Source organism: Crinia signifera, chromosome 3, assembly GCF_055691185.1.
Source record: "Crinia signifera chromosome 3, ASM5569118v1, whole genome shotgun sequence".
Taxonomy (NCBI): Eukaryota; Metazoa; Chordata; class Amphibia; order Anura; family Myobatrachidae; genus Crinia; species Crinia signifera.
The window spans coordinates 105,973,425-105,991,804 of record NC_139219.1 but is presented as its reverse complement, the minus strand read 5'-3'; the positions used below and the strand labels follow the sequence as shown (position 1 = coordinate 105,991,804).

The window sequence follows — 18,380 nt, the reverse complement described above, 5'->3', positions numbered from 1 at the left end:
TCACTTAGAAAGACGGCGAATATTTCACATTGAATAGGGTTGCTCGCTTTTGGAGAGCAAAATGCTCCGTCCAAGGCGAAAAAAGCACAAATTCGTCATAAAACAAGGCAATTTTTTCTCATTGAATACTGGCCTTAGTCATACAATTAAAGAAAAGAGCAACTTAGTCCCCTTCCCCCTTCTCTGTCTTTTCTCTACTTTCCTCTTTCTTAGTAACTCATTATAATCTTTTATGTTTCTGCACTCTGTTCCCCCATACATTACAAAACTGGATGAAACTACCTACTGACAGTATGTACAAATGTTCTATCAGTATTGGTCAACGGTCAATAAGTCCATGCCACAAGGTTGATACTGACAAAAGGTCGACATGAACAAGGTTGACATTGGCAAAAGGTTGATGCACAGAAAATGTTGACATGGCAATGGTCGACATGAAAATTTCAACATGAATCTTTAGAATTTTTTTTCATACTTAACTATCTACTCGGACTCCAATTGAAAACATTAAAGTGGGCCTGAGCGCATCCAATATATATATATATATATATATATATATATATATATATATATATATATATATATATATATATATATATATATATATATATATATATATATATATATATATATATATATATAAAATATATATATATATATATATATATATATTGTTTCTACATATATATTAGTGTTCCTACATTCTGTTAGGTTATGCTTTCCTGTCTTTATTGCATAACAGTAAATTAGTAAGAAAGCGGTTTAGTCTTTTAGAGGATATTGACACACACAGAAACAGGGACACATAACAGTGTCATTGGCTAAAGTGATCTTGCATCATTCCTGTTTATAAGCTGTTGCATAAGCAGTAGGGGGGAAAACAACGAACAATTGTATTCCCATACAGCTGGCAATGCTTTTATGTAATACCAAACACATTTCGGCCCACAACAAGTCCTTCATATTTAGGATCTGATTATAATCTAATTTTGGTGTAGTGAGAGATAAAAATGATAAAAAGAACAAATGAAAATAGCACAGGAAACAAATGTTAATTGTGTAATTTTAATACTGTTAACTGTAAAATATACACGTCTGCTTTAACGTTAAAACATGGTGCAGATATTACAAATGTGACACAGTAACTAGAATACTGCCAGACAGGCCTACAAAACATGAATACAAAAAAATGGGTGTGGCTGTAGAGGTTAAGATTTCCACCTCCCCATAAAATACTTTGTTTTTGAATGTTATGTTTTGGTCACTAATGCCCATATGTTCTTACATAATTCTTGAAAGTATATTCCCACACTTAGTGCATGGAGCTGGGGGGTTTCAAGCTTTACTGCCCGTGGCATTAAGAGAGGTGAGGGGGTGTTTGGGCATTACCACCAGTCAGTGACATAACTATAAATGTTGTGCCCCATGGCATTTTAGTGCCATTTACACAAAATGCCCCCAGTGGGGGCACTTACGCACCAGTAGTGCCGCTTATACACAAAATGCCCCCAGTTGTGTTGCTTATAAAAACACTGCCCTAGTAGTGCCACTAATGCCCCCAGTAGCGCCACTTATACACAATACCCCCAGTAGTTCCATATACATATAATGCCCCAATAGTACTCACCACACTGTCTCTGCCACTACTGCTAGCCACCAATGCCATTCGACTCTGAGGTACAGGAGAGTCTCTCTCCTCCTCTCACTCAGGGGCAGATTTATTAAGCTCGGTGAAGTGATAAACTGTCTGGTTTTTATCACCGGCCAATCAGCTCCTACCTGGGAAGTTACAGGCTTTGTTTGAAGAATGGCAGGTAGGAGCAGAGTGGCTGGTGATAAAAAAACAGACACTTTATCACTTCACCGAGCCTAATAAATCTGCCCCTAAGTCCTGTGGCCATTTCAAATATGGAGCCAGTTTGTCAACAAAGTCATCGTAAACACTAAAAAGTACCACCGCCTCCCCTCGCATGGCTCCTTGCACTCGCCATGCTTTGGGCACAGTGCCTCGATACGCTCAGAAAACTATTTTATTCTCCCACCATGCCCTAGTAGATGGTTGGGCATGAAATACCGCCTGTCGGCACATGTTGTGTCGACATGGACACCAAAACTTAGCACCGCATCCGCTCGCCATGCTTTGGGCACGGTGCCTGGATACGCTCGGCACACTATTTTATTCTCCCACCACGCCCTAGTGGATGGTAGGGCATGAAATACCGCCTGAAGGCACATTTTGGCTAAAAAAAAACAGTAAAAAAAAAACAAAAACATGTCGACCTAATGACCCTGTCGACCTTACCCATGTTGACCAAATGACCCTGTCGACCTAACCCATGTCGACCATCATGCTGGTGACCCAATGACCGTATCCCGTCTAAAAGATGTCAAGTTACTTCTGTGCTGAGAAAATAAAAAGGTTCTAGATCTAAAGAATGCCTTCATGAATAGGGTTTCTTCATCTTTCGCCATAATGATATCTAATTTTTGCATGTCCAAATGTGCCACCATTATTCATGTAGAGCAGGTTCCATCAGAAGATATTCCTAAATTATTCTACCTACAATAACTACCTCCCATTTACACAGATCAAACTAAATCTACATGTGTTCTTTCCATTCTCAAAGAACACTCTGATCCCAGGCCAAAATTGCTGGCAACACTGCTACATGTCCTCGCATTACGCACTTTCTTTATGTGGCGCTTAACCTTATTCCATCTTCCATTTCCATTTAAAAAGCTTGCTAATAGGGTCATCTGACTGTTTTGTCTGTCATTTTTTTTTCTCCAGATGCAAAGTGAAAATGGAGTTATAAAGTTATAAATAGTGTGGCCAATCCCGTGATCGGGATTGGTGGGATCCCAGGATTTGGCTTAAAAAAGTCCGGGATTTCAATCCCGGGATTTCGGGATTAGACTGCGCATGTGCAGTCTAATGCCGGGCAGCGTCTGAGAACTCGCTCAGACGCTGCCCGGCTGTTCCCGTAACCTGAACCCGGCATGAGGCCTGCGTAGCGTGACAGTAGAGGTCATCCTGCGCAGGCCACACGTCACCAGTCACCGCCCGCCTCTTCTCCACCCGCCCACCGCCTCTTCTCCGCCCGCCCGCAGGCCTGACTCCGCCCGCCCGCCTGGTGTCTTCTAAGGAGGTGCACTTGCCGGGAGGCACTGTGCACCTCCAAACCCACTCCCGGCCGCCCGCCCGCCCACTCCCTAATGTAAGTAAATGTGCGGGTTGGCCGGTGTGGGTTTAGGGCTAATAATGGGATTTTTGGTGGGGATGCCAATCCCGGGATTGAGCATTTTTCAATCCCGGGATTGAAAAAATGCCCCGGGATTGGCATCCCTAGTTATAAAGTTACAAATAATAATACCATTTTTCTTAGCTTTACATGCAACCATTCTGGCATGAAATGCTGCACATAACTGTATACAAACAAGCAGTTGGGCCACCCACAATACCTACCAATCAAATGCTTTTAACTTAAAAGCAAATTTCGGTACTTGTTTCCTATCTGGGCGCCCGCTACGTTAATTGCGCACCATGCTATTCTCCGTATAAAAATCGGATCGCATCGGATACCACAAATGCACATACACGATATTGAACGATGCAATGCGATCCGATTTCGTTCCCGCTTTTATGGTTGGCCCATAGGATATATAGGAAACCCCCCCTGATGGTTTAAAATGCGCCTCCATTGTTAAAGCCACCCCAGTATTGACGTCAACCCGAAGCGTGGCGAGCGCAGCGAGCCCCGCGAGGGGCGGCGGTACGCGTCCGCCGACTTTTTCATAACCCCACTATCCACGTCGGCGTGGAGTTGAGAATAGAAAGTGTGGCGAGCGCAGCGAGCCACCGAACCCGAAGCGTGGCGAGCGCAGCGAGCCCCGCGAGGGGACGCGGATACTTCACAGGTATCCGTGTCCCCTCGCGGGCTTCACAGGTATCCGACTTTTTCATACCCCCACTATCCACGTCGGCGTGGAGTTGAGAATAGAAAGTGTGGCGAGCGCAGCGAGCCACCGAACCCGAAGCGTGGCGAGCGCAGCGAGCCCCGCGAGGGGACGCGGATACTTCACAGGTATCCGTGTCCCCTCGCGGGCTTCACAGGTATCCGCGGGGCTCGCTTCGCTCGCCACGCTTCGGGCTCGGTGGCTCGCTGCGCTCGCCACACTATTCTATTCTCAACTCCACGCCGACGTGGATAGTGGGGGTATGAAAAAGTCGGAGGACGCGTACCGCTGCGCTCGCCACGCTTCGGGTTGACGTCAATACTGGGGTGGCGTTAACAATGGAGGCACATTTTAAACCATCAGGGGGGGGGTTTCCTATACAAATCGTGGGTTTGCGGGGTTATTACATTGAAATCAATGTAAAATCGGGTCTCAGGGACCATTTAACTTTGATTCCAATGTAAAAATCAGGTTGATCGCGTCACCGCATGCGATACGATCCGATTTAAAATTAAATCGGATCGGATAGCATCGTATGCCATCGTACATCATCGAGTACCGAATCCGATGCGATGCGATTCCATTACGGTGCCGTACGTAGAAAACCTGGGCGCCCAGATAGGAAACAAGTACCCAAATTTCTTTATGCTAATGCAATTAAAAACTGTGTTACTATCTGTAACTGGGCCAGAATAAAATAAAAAATAAGTTTGGTCTGTTTTTGTGTTAACACATTTTTAAAACTGGATGTTGTTCAAACTAACTTCAAGAAAATGAATCATCAAACATTAAACGACTCTTAAAGCTGTATTTATTCAGGAAACCCATACAAATCACATTGCTCAGCACCCACTCCCACACTCAGTCACATGCTATAGAACACAAGATGTTTTTTTTTAATGATTAACTCCTAATTGAAACCATTTTAGTCATTGCTGTTCATAATTTTCTAAAAATAGAGTCCATAAACTACCACTAAAATAAACTTTAAAATTACACAAGTGGTCACCATTACACAGTAAAACATTAGATATTTTCCTGACCAGCGGACATGTTTTCTTTGTTTAGAAAATTGAACAGGCTTAGTTGCTTTGGTTACTTGTTAGTGACTGAAATATGATCCTAAAAGGTGCGTACACATGACAAGATACGGCCTGCATAACTTTTTCATATTTTTGTTATGTTACAGCCTTATTCCAAAATTCTACACACAATGGGGCAGATGTATTAAGCCTTAAAAATAGATAAGTGCAAGGGTGATAAGGGCCCTTATTCTGGTTGGTGCGGTAATATCCACGTGCGTTCGCGCCGCCGATGTTTTGTGTCTGCGCATGTGCAGAGGCGTCTCTGCGCATGTGCGAGCGGGGCGTACGGCCAAATTCTGCATGAAATGTGAACACTCCGAACAGGGGGTGGAAAGGGGCGTGAAGGGCTATTTGGGCTCATTACCATATGCATACGCCCCGCGTTTCATGGGCGTTCCCATGCAAACGCTGGGCGTACGTATGGTAATGCGGCCGTGACACATGTGTAGGGGGCGGACATATGACATCGCCGGATGTCAGCTGCCCGCCCAGATCCCTGCTTTTGCACGGAAAAATGTCCGTGTGGTCTGAGGTTGCGGGAGCTGGTGGACCACTCGGTCCTGCATTCGATGGTCTGCAACCATCGAATGATGGGGGAAGTTCCCTGAGATGGAGGAGGCGTATTCCATGTAAAATACACGTGTGGTCCGTTCGGCAAGCTTCTTACCGCGTACGGACGGAGTTGGCGATCCGTATGGAAGGCGGGGTTTCGCACGCACGGTCCTGGCAGCATATTCGGATCCGGCCGCACTGATCAGAATAAGGGCCAAGGAGAGATAAACGTCCAGCCAATCAGCTCCTTACTGATTTTTTTCGGTACTTGTTTCCTAGCACGGCGTCCGTCTCATTGATCGCATGCCTTAAGTTTAAGGTACTTAAGGCATGCGATCGACGCGATGGACCCGATTTATTGTCAATCACCAGTTAATTTGCCGGTGAAACAGAAAATCGCGTCCATCGCGTGCCATTATAATGGCCCGCGATGCGACCGACGCAATCAACGCGATTTTCCCATAGAGAATAATATTAAATTATTTTTAAAGTCAAAATCGATCAACGCGATTTTACGGCGTGGAGTTGATTGTAGAAAGTGTGGCGAGCGCAGCGAGCCACCAAGCCCGAAGCGTGTCGAGCGCAGCAAGCCTCACGAGGGGACGCGTATACCTGCGAAGTTATGCGCGTCCGCTCGCCACCCTTCGGGCTCGGTGGCTCGCTGCGCTCGCCACACTTTATAAATTCAACTCCACGCCGACGTGGATAGTGCGGGTATGAAAAGGTCGGAGGATGCGTACCGCTGCGCTCGCCACGTTTTGGGTTGGCGTCAATAGTGGGGTGGCGTTAACAATGGGGTGGCATTTCAACCATGAGGGGGGGGGGGGGGTTTGCTATTAAAATGGGGGGTTTTGGGGCTTTTTACATTGAAATCAATGTAAAATCGGGTCCCAGGGACCATTTTACATTGATTCCAATGTAAAAATCGGGTCGATCGCATGCGATTTGGTTGGCATGCGATCGACGCAATTTTTCCGACCCGATCAATACAATCAAAATCGCGGCCACCGTGCTAGGAAACATGTACCCTTTTTTCAAACACAGTCTGAAACATGGCAGTTAGCAGGTGATTGTCTGGACGTTTACCTCTCTTTATCACCCTTGCATTTATCTCTGGTTAAGGCTTAATACATCTGCCCCAATACACCATAATGGCGATGCGAAAAAAGTTTTTGGGAGATTTTTGCAAATGGCTGTGCACTGCTGCTTCCCAACCAACCTGATGGAGCATGCTGCAAGTAGGAATGGAAAACTGCCCAAAGATAGGTGTGCCAGGCTTGTGGCATCATATTCAAAAAGAATAATTGGCTGTAATTGAGCAAATGCTGTGAATACTTATGCACATATGATTTCTTAGTTTTTTATTTTTAATAAATTAGCAAAAATCTCCCAAAACCTTTTTTCACGTTGACATTATGGGGTATTGTGTGTAGGATTTTCAGGGAAATTTTTTTTTTATTCCATTTTGGAATAAGGCTGTCACATAACAAAATGTGCTGTGAATTCTTTCCGGATGCACTGTATCTCCTACTAATTCCTGAAGTAATAGATGACCCTCCCTGTTCCTTTAGTAACATAACTAATCCTAATTCCCATTTTGAGATATCACCATTTTTACTCCAGTAGTTGCATAGTATTAACACATCTCCGTCCTTGGTTCTTTAGTAACACATCTCCCACCTTATCCCTGCGGTAACACATCTCCCTCTTTATATCTGTATTAGCACATCTCCCTCCTTCCTTTTTTTAAATTATTAAAGCAATTTTTTTTTAGTATAAAGATAAAATTAGGATTTATCACAGAGGACCAAGTCATTATTAGGGGATGGAATTAAGATTTCTTGAACATTGGGAGCCATACTATTGTCTGTCATCACAATAGGAGCCATATCATTATATATTTATTATAGTAAAAACATTTGAGAATCTGTGGATTGCTGCACTAGAATTAAAATATGCACTGAATCTTCCTTTTGTTGCAAATAAAACACTATTTTTTGTTCGATTTGACTTTGCATTATTGTGACTGTTTTGACATTTCAGCCCTTTATATTCTTCTCTCCTTTCTTCCATCTATCATCTCAGATGTAACATGCAGATTTATGCTCACTTAAATAATTAAACCAGTTGATGGGTCACTTCATTCCCAAAAGACCAGCATAGTCATCTTCATAATAATATGTGCTGCTTTGGATAGTCCAATCATCTGACAGAAAACAGACAGCTTTAGCTCTGCACCCACCAGTATATAGGTAAACAGTTTTGGGTCCGCAGTCTTTTGAGATTTATATAATACACTGAATGAAACCAATAATTGTATTGTAGATTCAAAAACACCTAAAGGTGAGGGTAAATCACAGTATTGGTGGTGCACCCAGAGAGTCAGAACATCAAAAAACAAAGGAAAAAGAAAGACTCTTTGGGGAACGCTTATAGGTAAGAAATTAAGGTATTAAAATTAACTAATTACATTTTTAATACCTTCTTTTCTTACCTATAAGCGTGCCCCAACAAAGAGTCTCTCGTTTTCTTTTGGGTTTTTTGTGTCCCACTGGTATATAACAATGGGATGATTAGGAGGTTGAACCCAATGAAACACGTCGCTATAACAACATCAGATTTAATTATTAGCAAGATGTCCAGGAAGTTACCTTCCTGGACAGCCAGTATGAAGACAGCCAGTATGAAGACAGCGAGACAGCCAGTATGAATTACTTAGATACCTGTAGAAAAATTTTGATTGCAACAATCTTTATTTTTAATTTAAATATTTAGCTGATCTACAGTAAGGAGAACACTGTCAATTCTGTTCATGCTTTGCTACTGTAATCCAAACATAACACTCATTTTCCAGGGCCAGCTGTGACTCCACTGTCTATCTTGCTGAGCCAATTTGTCTGCATGAGACTGCAGTCCCCTTTCCTGCTTGGTCTGTCTGAGTCATCTGGCATAGGCAAGAAAGGAAACTTGCTCCTACAGTGAGTACAGCCAGACATAATGGAGAAAACACATACAGCACCATCATTCTGTTTAGTTTAACCTGTCTCTCTCTCGCTACCGCTCACCAGAAACTCCCCACATGCCCTGTCAGGGTCTGCAGGAAGCAGACATTTCAGAGTAGCTGACGAGCCACATTACAGAAGTCTGCAGTGAATTTTTTTAAATGCTTAATTAATACATGGTATCTCTGTTCTCCTTATATTCATTATACATGCACTTTGAACAACTCATATAAAAAGTAAAAATTTACATGGTGTGAAACAATAGCGTACCTGTCTGCTCTCCTGGAAGCTAGTAAATACAAGAAACAAAAGACAAATGTATACAAGCAAAACTGATGAGGCACCATCCATAATATGAGAATTTCGGGAAAGGCATTTCCTTGTGTTAGGATTATATTTCTAAAATCCTTGGGACTGTACACATTAGCTGTACACATTTAGAATTATTTTTTTACACTGTGGGTGTAAGGGACTGTCACAGTGACATTGGTATATTAATGCCAATTGTAAAAGCAATTTTTCCTGGGTAAACAATAACAAATTAAACATTTGCTAGGGACATTCTTTAATGGAAATGTGCACATGAGTAATTCATAGTCACATATAATAGGGGAATCGGTGATTCCTTCCAGTTCCCCCTGTGGAAGTATTGGGATAGATAGGAATATCTAACCATTACCAGGATTGACTTTTAGCTTTCAATTTATTACAACAATACCCAACTTGGTACACGGGTTTCAAATGTGTTTTTTTTGCAACAATACCCAATAACTAGGTGCACATATATTCAAAGTAAAAAGTAAATCCCGATAAAGTCCTCCATTTATTCCACCCTGTCAATAATATAACAGGGAACTGGAAGGAATAACTGAGAAGCATCGAGATGACCACCAGGCCAGGAAATAAACCTTGGTGTGAATTTTGCAGCAGTTGGAGCTGTAATTTAAGTACCCCTCCTTCTTTCCATGTACTGTTGGGTGACCCCTTCAGAAACAATAATATAATAAGATAAGTCAGCAGTCTATAAAAATACCTTTATGAGTCCATCACCTTTTTATTAAAAAAACCTACCTACTTAAAACTTTCTACATTATATATCCTTTGTTCTTCATTGTATGTATAGTGAGAGCATTATCCTTGGAGGACAAACACTCTACAATAATCCATTGACAAGTAGGATAAATTCGGCCTCAACACATTAAGGAGAAGATGTCATCGAACGCAGACTTAGAGAACCCAAGTGTTCGGATCTGATGGCCAGTGTGCCTAAACTTCAGAATACACAGGCTGACCAGTACCTAAAAACATCGACCAATGGTCGCCATGGTGATCTGAGGCTGCGTCCTCAGGTGCAGCACTCAGTCCTCATGGTGCATTTGAATTTTAACTGCACAGAATTGCAGTGTCTTAATTGCGGTTGTGTAATTCCATTCAAACATAAATTATTCAGTACTTGACATGTTCCATTGCAATCTGTTTTGAATATTTCATTTGTTCTCTATATACTGAAAAATGTAAATATGCACCAAACTTTCACATGGAAAAGTCCTTAAATATGCCAGCACTGACCATATGTATTCAGAAGGCTCAATTTAACTCTATATTTCAAATTCACAGAATAAAATAATACAGAAAGAGAATGATAGCATATACTACTGTATAATCTATAAAACATAATGCCCTTGTAAATAGATTTATATAAATATACAAGGGCCTTGAGGACTCTTCTCAAGGACTAGCTTTGAGGGTCAACCTACTGTAAGTTAAAATCTACTTCTAAAAATATTACCTGTAACTTGTTTGTCAGGAAGGGAAGGGATGGGAATAGCTAACCCAAACTTCACCAGGAGACGTTCATAAAGCCAATCGAAGTGCTTATATCTGTGGTTTACTGATCGATTTGTGTTCTGGAAGAGGAAAATAACTGCTATGAACAAAAGAGAAAATGATATCAAAGTGCTCTGGCAGAACTGTAGTTGACTCCTGTCAGTGGCCAGTTTATCACGAGTTATAGACAACAATGAAAAAACGATTTTTCTGTACACACAGTAAATCCAATTCCTCTGAGTTCATCTGGGTATACTGCTGACTCTGGGATATGAGGGAGGAATGGAAATGGGTCACACTCACGCGAGACACGCCCACGCCCCATTCTCTTTATCGCTCCCGGAAGCCTTGAACCGAAGCTCCCATTCGTCTCCCTGAAGCCTGCTCTATGCTCTGAAGCATCGAAGCAACCTAAGCTGTGCCTGCTTGCCCGCTCAGCTGAGGTACAGGTACAGTGGGACGTGCGAACGAGAGAGAAAACCGCTCACGTGTCCCCGCCATCTGCCAGTTTCGACAGAAAATGCAACATGGCAAGCTGGCGGCCTGGCTCCATCTGTATAAAACACATTGGCTAAAAATTTTGCTTTAAAAGATCAGGTGAACAAAATACAGGTTAAAATTACAATTTATTTACCAAAGAACACATATGATACATATGGACACATAAAATAATTCAAAAAATGAAAAGCATTAAAAAAAGGTCAATCTCTTATCCTTTGTAAAGGTCAATAGGAAAAGCCAATTTTACATTTTATTTTGCTTACCTGATCTTTTAAAGCAAATATTTTCTTACATGATAATAACATATATTTTTTAACTACAGTATTTGACAGTGTAGGTCCCGGATACCTCTATCCACCCTTGTTGAGATATACATATATCTATATATATATATAGATATATATATAGATATATATATTATGCAGTATATGTGTATGTGTGTGTGTGATGGTATCCTCTTAGTTGGTCACATATGTGGTCTTTGTAAGCTTCACTTTAACAGCTGCTGGTCCCATGAAATACATTAGTGCAATTTGATACTTTTCTACAAAATTTTGACGCATCGGGCTGACGAACCGATGAAAATTGTCAAATCATTCATCATTTACTTACAATTCCGATCCAATGCGCAGTCCCGTGCGTCATATACACAAAGTGTCAGGCTAGCATGCGATGCCTCGCAGTACCGTATGGCCAACTTTAGACAGATGCTGGATACAATAGTTGGTAATTATATGTTAGTTGGGCGCCCACTAAGCTATTTGCTTAGTTTTCCGCGTCCGCTCGCCACCCTTCGGGCTCGGTGGCTTGCTGCGCTCGCCACACTATATAAAATCATCTCCATGCCGACATGGATAGTGGGGGTATGATCGTACTAACTATAGTGGGCGCCCAACTAACATATAAAGTACCCAATAATTAATATTAATTCTGCTCCTAAGTTATCCCAATTTTTACCAGATTCTTATATATACAAAATTAAACATGGTGTGGCATGAGATATTCACTTTGGTCAAAAACAGCATGTAAATAAACATGAAGTCAAATTCCATGTAAATGTGTTACACATGCACAGAATACTGCTCACTTACTGTTGTTGTCAGTTGGTATTCTATATAACTCTTCAGACCATACATTTTGGTTCCCTTACGGGGATCCGCTACAATGCAGTCGAATGTTGAGGTTGGGTAGACCCACATTGGCCCATAATCTCCAATCTACATTTAATGCAAAAAAAATTAAAATCATTTTAGTATATGGGGGGGGTGTCTTGTTTAAAAAAAAAAAAAGTTATACTATCTGTTGCATAAATAGTAATAAAACTGCTGTAATTTACCTTTTTCTTTGTATCTGCCTCCAATATTCACTAGGCATTATAATATTTGAGAACTTAAAATGACTCTTGCCATTTTGAATTTAGGAAATAGATTTTTAAAAATGAATACTGGTATTACTGTGTAATTATGTTTATAATATCTCCTTCGTTTTATCAAAACTACATGAAATAATTTTAGTAAACAAATTAAATATGACAAATGATGTTGGCATAACTTGATCACTTTTGGGATAGTGAATTTAAATGGATGTGGATAATTGAATAGACAATAAATGTAAATACAGTCAATAGTGACAGTAAGAAGGCCAACAGGGTCAAAAGATTGACAGAAAAGGTCAACACAAGTTTTTTTCAATGTTTGGGGTGTCATTTTGTATGTTTCATCATATGTGACCACAATAGTGTGCCACTGTGCTTGCCACTTTTCGGGAAAGGTGCTTTGCTCCACTACCACTGAGCTTGCACAAGTTACTATTGCCAATTGTAGTATACATGGATTGTAAACGAAACAAAGGTTCATTTAAAAAATTAAAACAAAGCCGTGTGTCGATAATTTATGCGTCGGCAATTGCCATGTCAACCTTTAATACCTGTCGATCTACTGCATGTAGACCATATGGGGTGAACCTATTGACTGTCTAACTAGAAACCGTCTCTTCAGTGTCTGTAAAAATATATACATGGTTATTAGGGTATGGATCATAGGTTCGACCCAGTTAGGGTTGACACTCCATAGGTCAACCACAATTGGTCGACACCTTGAAAATGTAAAAATTCCTTAGGTCGACCGTTAAAACGAGTCAACTCAAGCAATATGTTGACATAGAAAAGGTCAACTTGAAAAAGGTCGACATTCGGTTTTTGGTGTCTCACGTTGACATGTACACCGTATAAGTGTAACCGTTCGTTCGCCATACTTCGGACACACTATTATTATTTCCCACTATGTTCACCTGGATGTATGAAAAAAAATTTAAAAAACTCATTTAGACCTATTTCATGTTGACCTACTGCTTGTGTTGACCATTTTTCTCTGTTGAGACCTGAGTTGAGGGGCAGTGATCTCGCTGCTGTCTAATTAACTACAGCAGTGGAGCCAGAGAGGCGATAATGGATGCCTGTGTGAGGCCAGAGGCTGGGGGCACACAGAGGGGGGGTATTCAATGTCATGGCAGTCGAGCTTGCTCGACCGCCGTGACCCAGTCCCGTTCTTGGTCATCTCGACCGAGAACACGCAGGCGGGATTCAATGTCCAGCCTGCCGGGGAACAAAAAGGGGGCATGGCCGCGAGTTGCGGCCGGGAAGTGGCGAGCTGCAGCCGGCAGCTCGTCACTTCCCGGCTGTTCTCGGCAGAACGAGCCCGACAGCTAGTGATGTCCGGCTCGTTCTGCCGAGATACCCTGCTCAATGCTGTCGGGGAAGACAGCATTGAATAGGGCCCGGCGGGCATCTCCCCGATGGGAGGTGCTCGCCGGAGATTGAATATCCCCCAGAGGCTGGGAGCAGCCCAGCAGCTTTACCATGTGCCGGGCTTGCCCCTAGCATGTCGGTTAGCATTGCAGATTTCCAAAGCACTTGTAGATGATTTAATCTCCAATCGCCGGCTCAGGACCCGCCTCCGCTGATGTCAACCATCCGCCATTTTGCCAGGGGGGGGTGCCGGTGTAAAAGGGGTCAAACGCCGGGGAACATCCGGGACAAAAAAAACCGGGTGCGACTCTGTGTTTTGTTGTAAAAGGGGTATTACTTATATTTCTATATACACAAATTATCTAAAGTTTGGTGTCAGCCTCCTCAGTGACTCTCCCATTGTAGGAAAAAGTAAGTATGGATATAATATACTACTAGAGAGTTAATCTCTAACAGAAAAACAAGAATAAAAGTTACTCACAATAATAGGGATTTTTTCTTTGGTTTTTGGTGTTTGTTTGGATAACAGATACTGTTCAACTCCAGATTTCCCAAAACCAGGAAATCTATCGAGAGGAAAAAAAAAACAACAGAGATTCAGGGTTCAATTTACTTAAGTTCTAAAAAAAAGAGGTGCCACAAGCAACCAAACTCTATCATTTTCTAGGATGCAATAGAGAAATGATAGACATAATGAAGGGAAGTATAAGAAATGAGAAGTATTACAACACAAGGACATGCACTTAAACTAAAGGGACTGCCTAAGTTCAGGGGAAATCTGAGGAAGTATTACAGGTCGAGTATCCCGTATCCGAATATCCGTTATCCAAATTATTCCGAAATACGGACATTCCAGAAAGTGAAAAAAATATTTTTTTTTGCTAAAAACTCACTGGGGACATATGTAACAGCATCACTGGGGACATGATATGTAACTGGCACTATATATGTGCAAGACAATGATTGCTTGGCATTCAAATTCAGTGCTGAGATAGTATACACATTTTGTTTCACGTTTTGAAACCTTGTTTTTTGAACAATTAAAATATGTTTGTGTGTATTTTATGTGGTAATAAAATATATTTGAGTGTATATTATGTGTTTATACAGCATAAATGCAAGATACTTCAAAATACATCATTGAAATATTAAAATATTCCGAAATACGGAATAATCCGTTATCCAAAATTCTCCTGGTCCCGAGCATTTTGGATACGGGATACTCAACCTGTACTTCACAGTAAGGATAGTGGACAAGTGAAAAAGCCTCCCATCATAGGACAGACTTAAGGACATCGTTACACAGAAATAAAGATCAAATAGGGTTTAAGGGTAATAATATGGTTAAAAATGGGGCAGACTAGATGGGCCGAATCTGCCATCAAAATCTATGTTTCTAGAATCTGGTTGCTATGTGCAATATAACCTCTTTTCATTTTTAGAAGCTTTAGAACATTTTCCCATAAGAGGTAATAGAAAGCAATCACATTTTATACAATTAAATTATAGCAATTACAAGACAACTTTTTAACAAGTACAATGGGGCAATTGAATTTTGGATGAGGTATGCGAATTGATGTGGCATTTAAACACCGGAATTAGCAACCCCATCTTGCACTCCTCACCCACCTAGCTGAATCCACTTTGCTATGGGGAAGTGAAAAATTTCATGGAAGACCAGGTTTACAATGCTGGGTGAAAGGATTAGCTGCCAATTGGATTCTCCCCCAAAAGGTGACATTTCCAATTACTTCTATAGTCATGTTCAACTACTCCCCAAAAATATGCTTAACTTAATTATGAATATAATCTAAAAGTGAGGGGTGACACGTCTTGCACCATAATGAGCGCTGAACACACTTGTATGTTTCACAGGTCCATAGATCTACTGGACTACGCTGACCAATGATCTCAATAGCGCTGTGTCCCAGTGGTCAGCGTAGTCTAGTAGATCTATGGACCTGTGAAACATACAAGTGTGTCAGTATAAAGTACTTTTACTGACTGGTTCCACTATATTACTATTGCTTACTGACTAATAAAAACCTCCAGTGTCCAATCAGCCAGACTGTTAATATACCAAAATTCATCAGATTATGTAAATCCAGAAACGGGCTATATGTCCTTTTGAACAACTGGAGAATTATATCAAGCTGGTAATTACCACCATTATATGTCCTTTTGGACAACTGAAGAATTACATCCAGTTGGTAATTTCCACCACTAGGCCCCAAAAGAATTGCAATTCATCCAATAAGAGTACCTGAAATGGTTGTTACTCTATATAAGTGCACTTGGAATTTACATTTATCTGTTTTATTAAGCTGGTAGAATGTCTTACAGTATGATGTTTTAAGGAATCGTATGCCTTAATTCAGCGGTTCTCAAACTGTGGGTCCTGACCCCAAAGTGGGTCCCCGCCTTCTCAGTATGGGGTCGCAACGCCATGTTGCTGGCCATCAGGCTGATGACTTCTCTAATATCAGTCACTGATTCGAGGAGTCTGATAAATCTGTGGAGTTGTCTGTTACTTCAGGCGCCTCCCATCATTTTGTGCCTCCACAATGCTGCCATGTATGTGCTGTCTGCTGACTACACATGTGATGTGATGACCTTCTGCAGTAACTTGCTGGGGCCCTTTTTGCTATATTTGCTATATTCGTTTCTGAGGCTTACAGAGTGCCCCTCTTTGAGAGCAGCAGTTGATATCAATAATGTTATAATTTTATTACAAGCACATTGATTAAGTGTGGATTACTGTGTGTCTGATTTTTGTTTGAATTTGTGTGTATCACTGGGGCATGTGTCTAAATATATCACACGCACTCAACGTTACACATAATAAAATAATATATATTGTGACAAGAACACTGGAGTAGTGTTTGAGGGCAGGTATATTTGTCCCAGGTTCTTGTCCTACACCTTTTAGAAACAGGTGTTTTGCCTCACAGAGGGCTAATCAGCAAGCAAGCTGTAAAAAGGCTGCCAGAGTGAACAGTGTGAGAGGATTGCCTGGGAGATTGCAGAGTCTCTGGGCAGTATTCAGGGCGGGATGTATCAACGCTTACCGTCGCGCTGACATCCCGTTTTCGCTTACGCCGACTGTTCGTGTGATGTATTAATAAAGTTTCGTTTTCTTGTGCTTGAAGAAACTCCGCCGGCTTCAACTATCGCGGAGTTTCCGGCACGCAAGCTGATTCCATTGTAGTCTATTGCAGCTGAAGCGCTGTGTTATGTATTAACACTCGCAGCGCTCAGCTTTTCTTGGACATAATTCGCCTTGTATTGCTGGCGAACTGCAGTTGTGACAGTTCAATTATTAAAGTATAATGTAATTCCAGTGTTGTATTTACCTTATTAAAACAGGTTGTGCTGTGGGATGTATTTTACTTGTTGTATGGGAGGCAAGATTGGTTCTTTTTTGGAAGGTGTGAGGCACAGATCATCAGAGGAGGCAGTGAGGTGTGAGGCACACTGTGCCTCACACCTTCCAAAAAAGAACCAATCTTGCCTCCCATACAACAAGTAAAATACATCCCACAGCACAACCTGTTTTAATAAGGTAAATACAACACTGGAATTACATTATACTTTAATAATTGAACTGTCACAACTGCAGTTCACCAGCAATACAAAGCTGAGCGCTGCGAGCCGGGGAAAGACACTCGGGAAACCCAGCCAGCAGCAGGACGCATCTGCGCATGCGCACCAAAAAAAAAACCTACGAAATCATTACGACGGAGGTCTGCATTACCGCGGACCGAGGAAGAGAAGAAAAAATTCATACATAATGCGGAAATCTCCGCAAAAATCACGCGAAAAGTGCACGAAAAAAAGGACTCCACTTCACTACAGAAATGCGAGTATTGATAAATCCCGCCCTCAATGAGAAAAGTTCTCCGTGTTTTGTGGAGAATTTGTGCTTTGTTCGCCTTGGACGGAGCGTTTTGCTCTCCAAAAGCGAGCAACCCTATTCAATGTGAAATATTCTCTGTCTTTCTAAGTGATTTTCTCCGTGTCTCTCCGTGTAGCAATTCTCCATCTTTTGATGGGGAGCTGGAATGTGAACTTTTAAACTAAAAGGTTTTTTTTTTTAATTTTGGTGTAAAAAAAATCAGTTTTTTTTTTCTGTGAAGGGCATGTTATTTTTATTCATGTGCTTATAGCACATGAATATATATTTAATAAAAAAAAAAAAAAAAATTAAATTTTTTTTTTTTTACACAGTGCAGCCAGCAGGGGGCCGGAGCGCTCGAGCCGCTCATTACATATTCATATATTCACTGCACCCGATCGTTAATATGCATGATCGGGTGCAGTGAATACTGGGTCCCCCGCTGGCTATAGGGGGGGGGCAGCCTGTGCTGCCTGGGTCCCAGAGAGCCCCCCTCCCCTCCACATTCCTCTGGAGCAGCCAGGGAGACTATAATCTCTCTGGCTGCTTCCGTCCCCCCGGCTCCCTGAAAGCTCCCTGCCGCGGACGCTCGTCCGCTGCAGGGGTTAAGACTCTCCGCGAGTGGCGGAGAGCATCAGCCACATTGAATAGTGGGTAAAGTGCCGTGATGGAGAATCTCCAATTATGGAGAATCTCCGCAAAAACACGGAGAGTGCATGGAGAGCGAAATAAAACGCTCTCCATGCACGGAGAACTTTCTCATTGAATACTGCCCTCTGTGTGAGAAGCAAACCTGCCTTTTACAAGTGAGTCCC

At 41.8% G+C, this 18,380-nt stretch overlaps 1 protein-coding gene across 1 annotated transcript in view; it reads right to left on the bottom strand.

Moving 5' to 3' along the window:
* The window catches only part of SNX9 (sorting nexin 9), a 148,279-nt gene that overhangs the window by 41,617 nt on the left and 88,282 nt on the right, over nucleotides 1–18,380 (bottom strand). The window contains exons 7-9 of the mRNA XM_083176345.1: nucleotides 14,152–14,236; nucleotides 12,016–12,141; nucleotides 10,386–10,503 (exon numbers count right to left, since the gene is read on the bottom strand). Of these exons, the coding sequence (XP_083032471.1) occupies nucleotides 10,386–10,503; nucleotides 12,016–12,141; nucleotides 14,152–14,236 (329 nt within the window). The remainder of the gene's footprint in view (nucleotides 1–10,385; nucleotides 10,504–12,015; nucleotides 12,142–14,151; nucleotides 14,237–18,380) is intronic.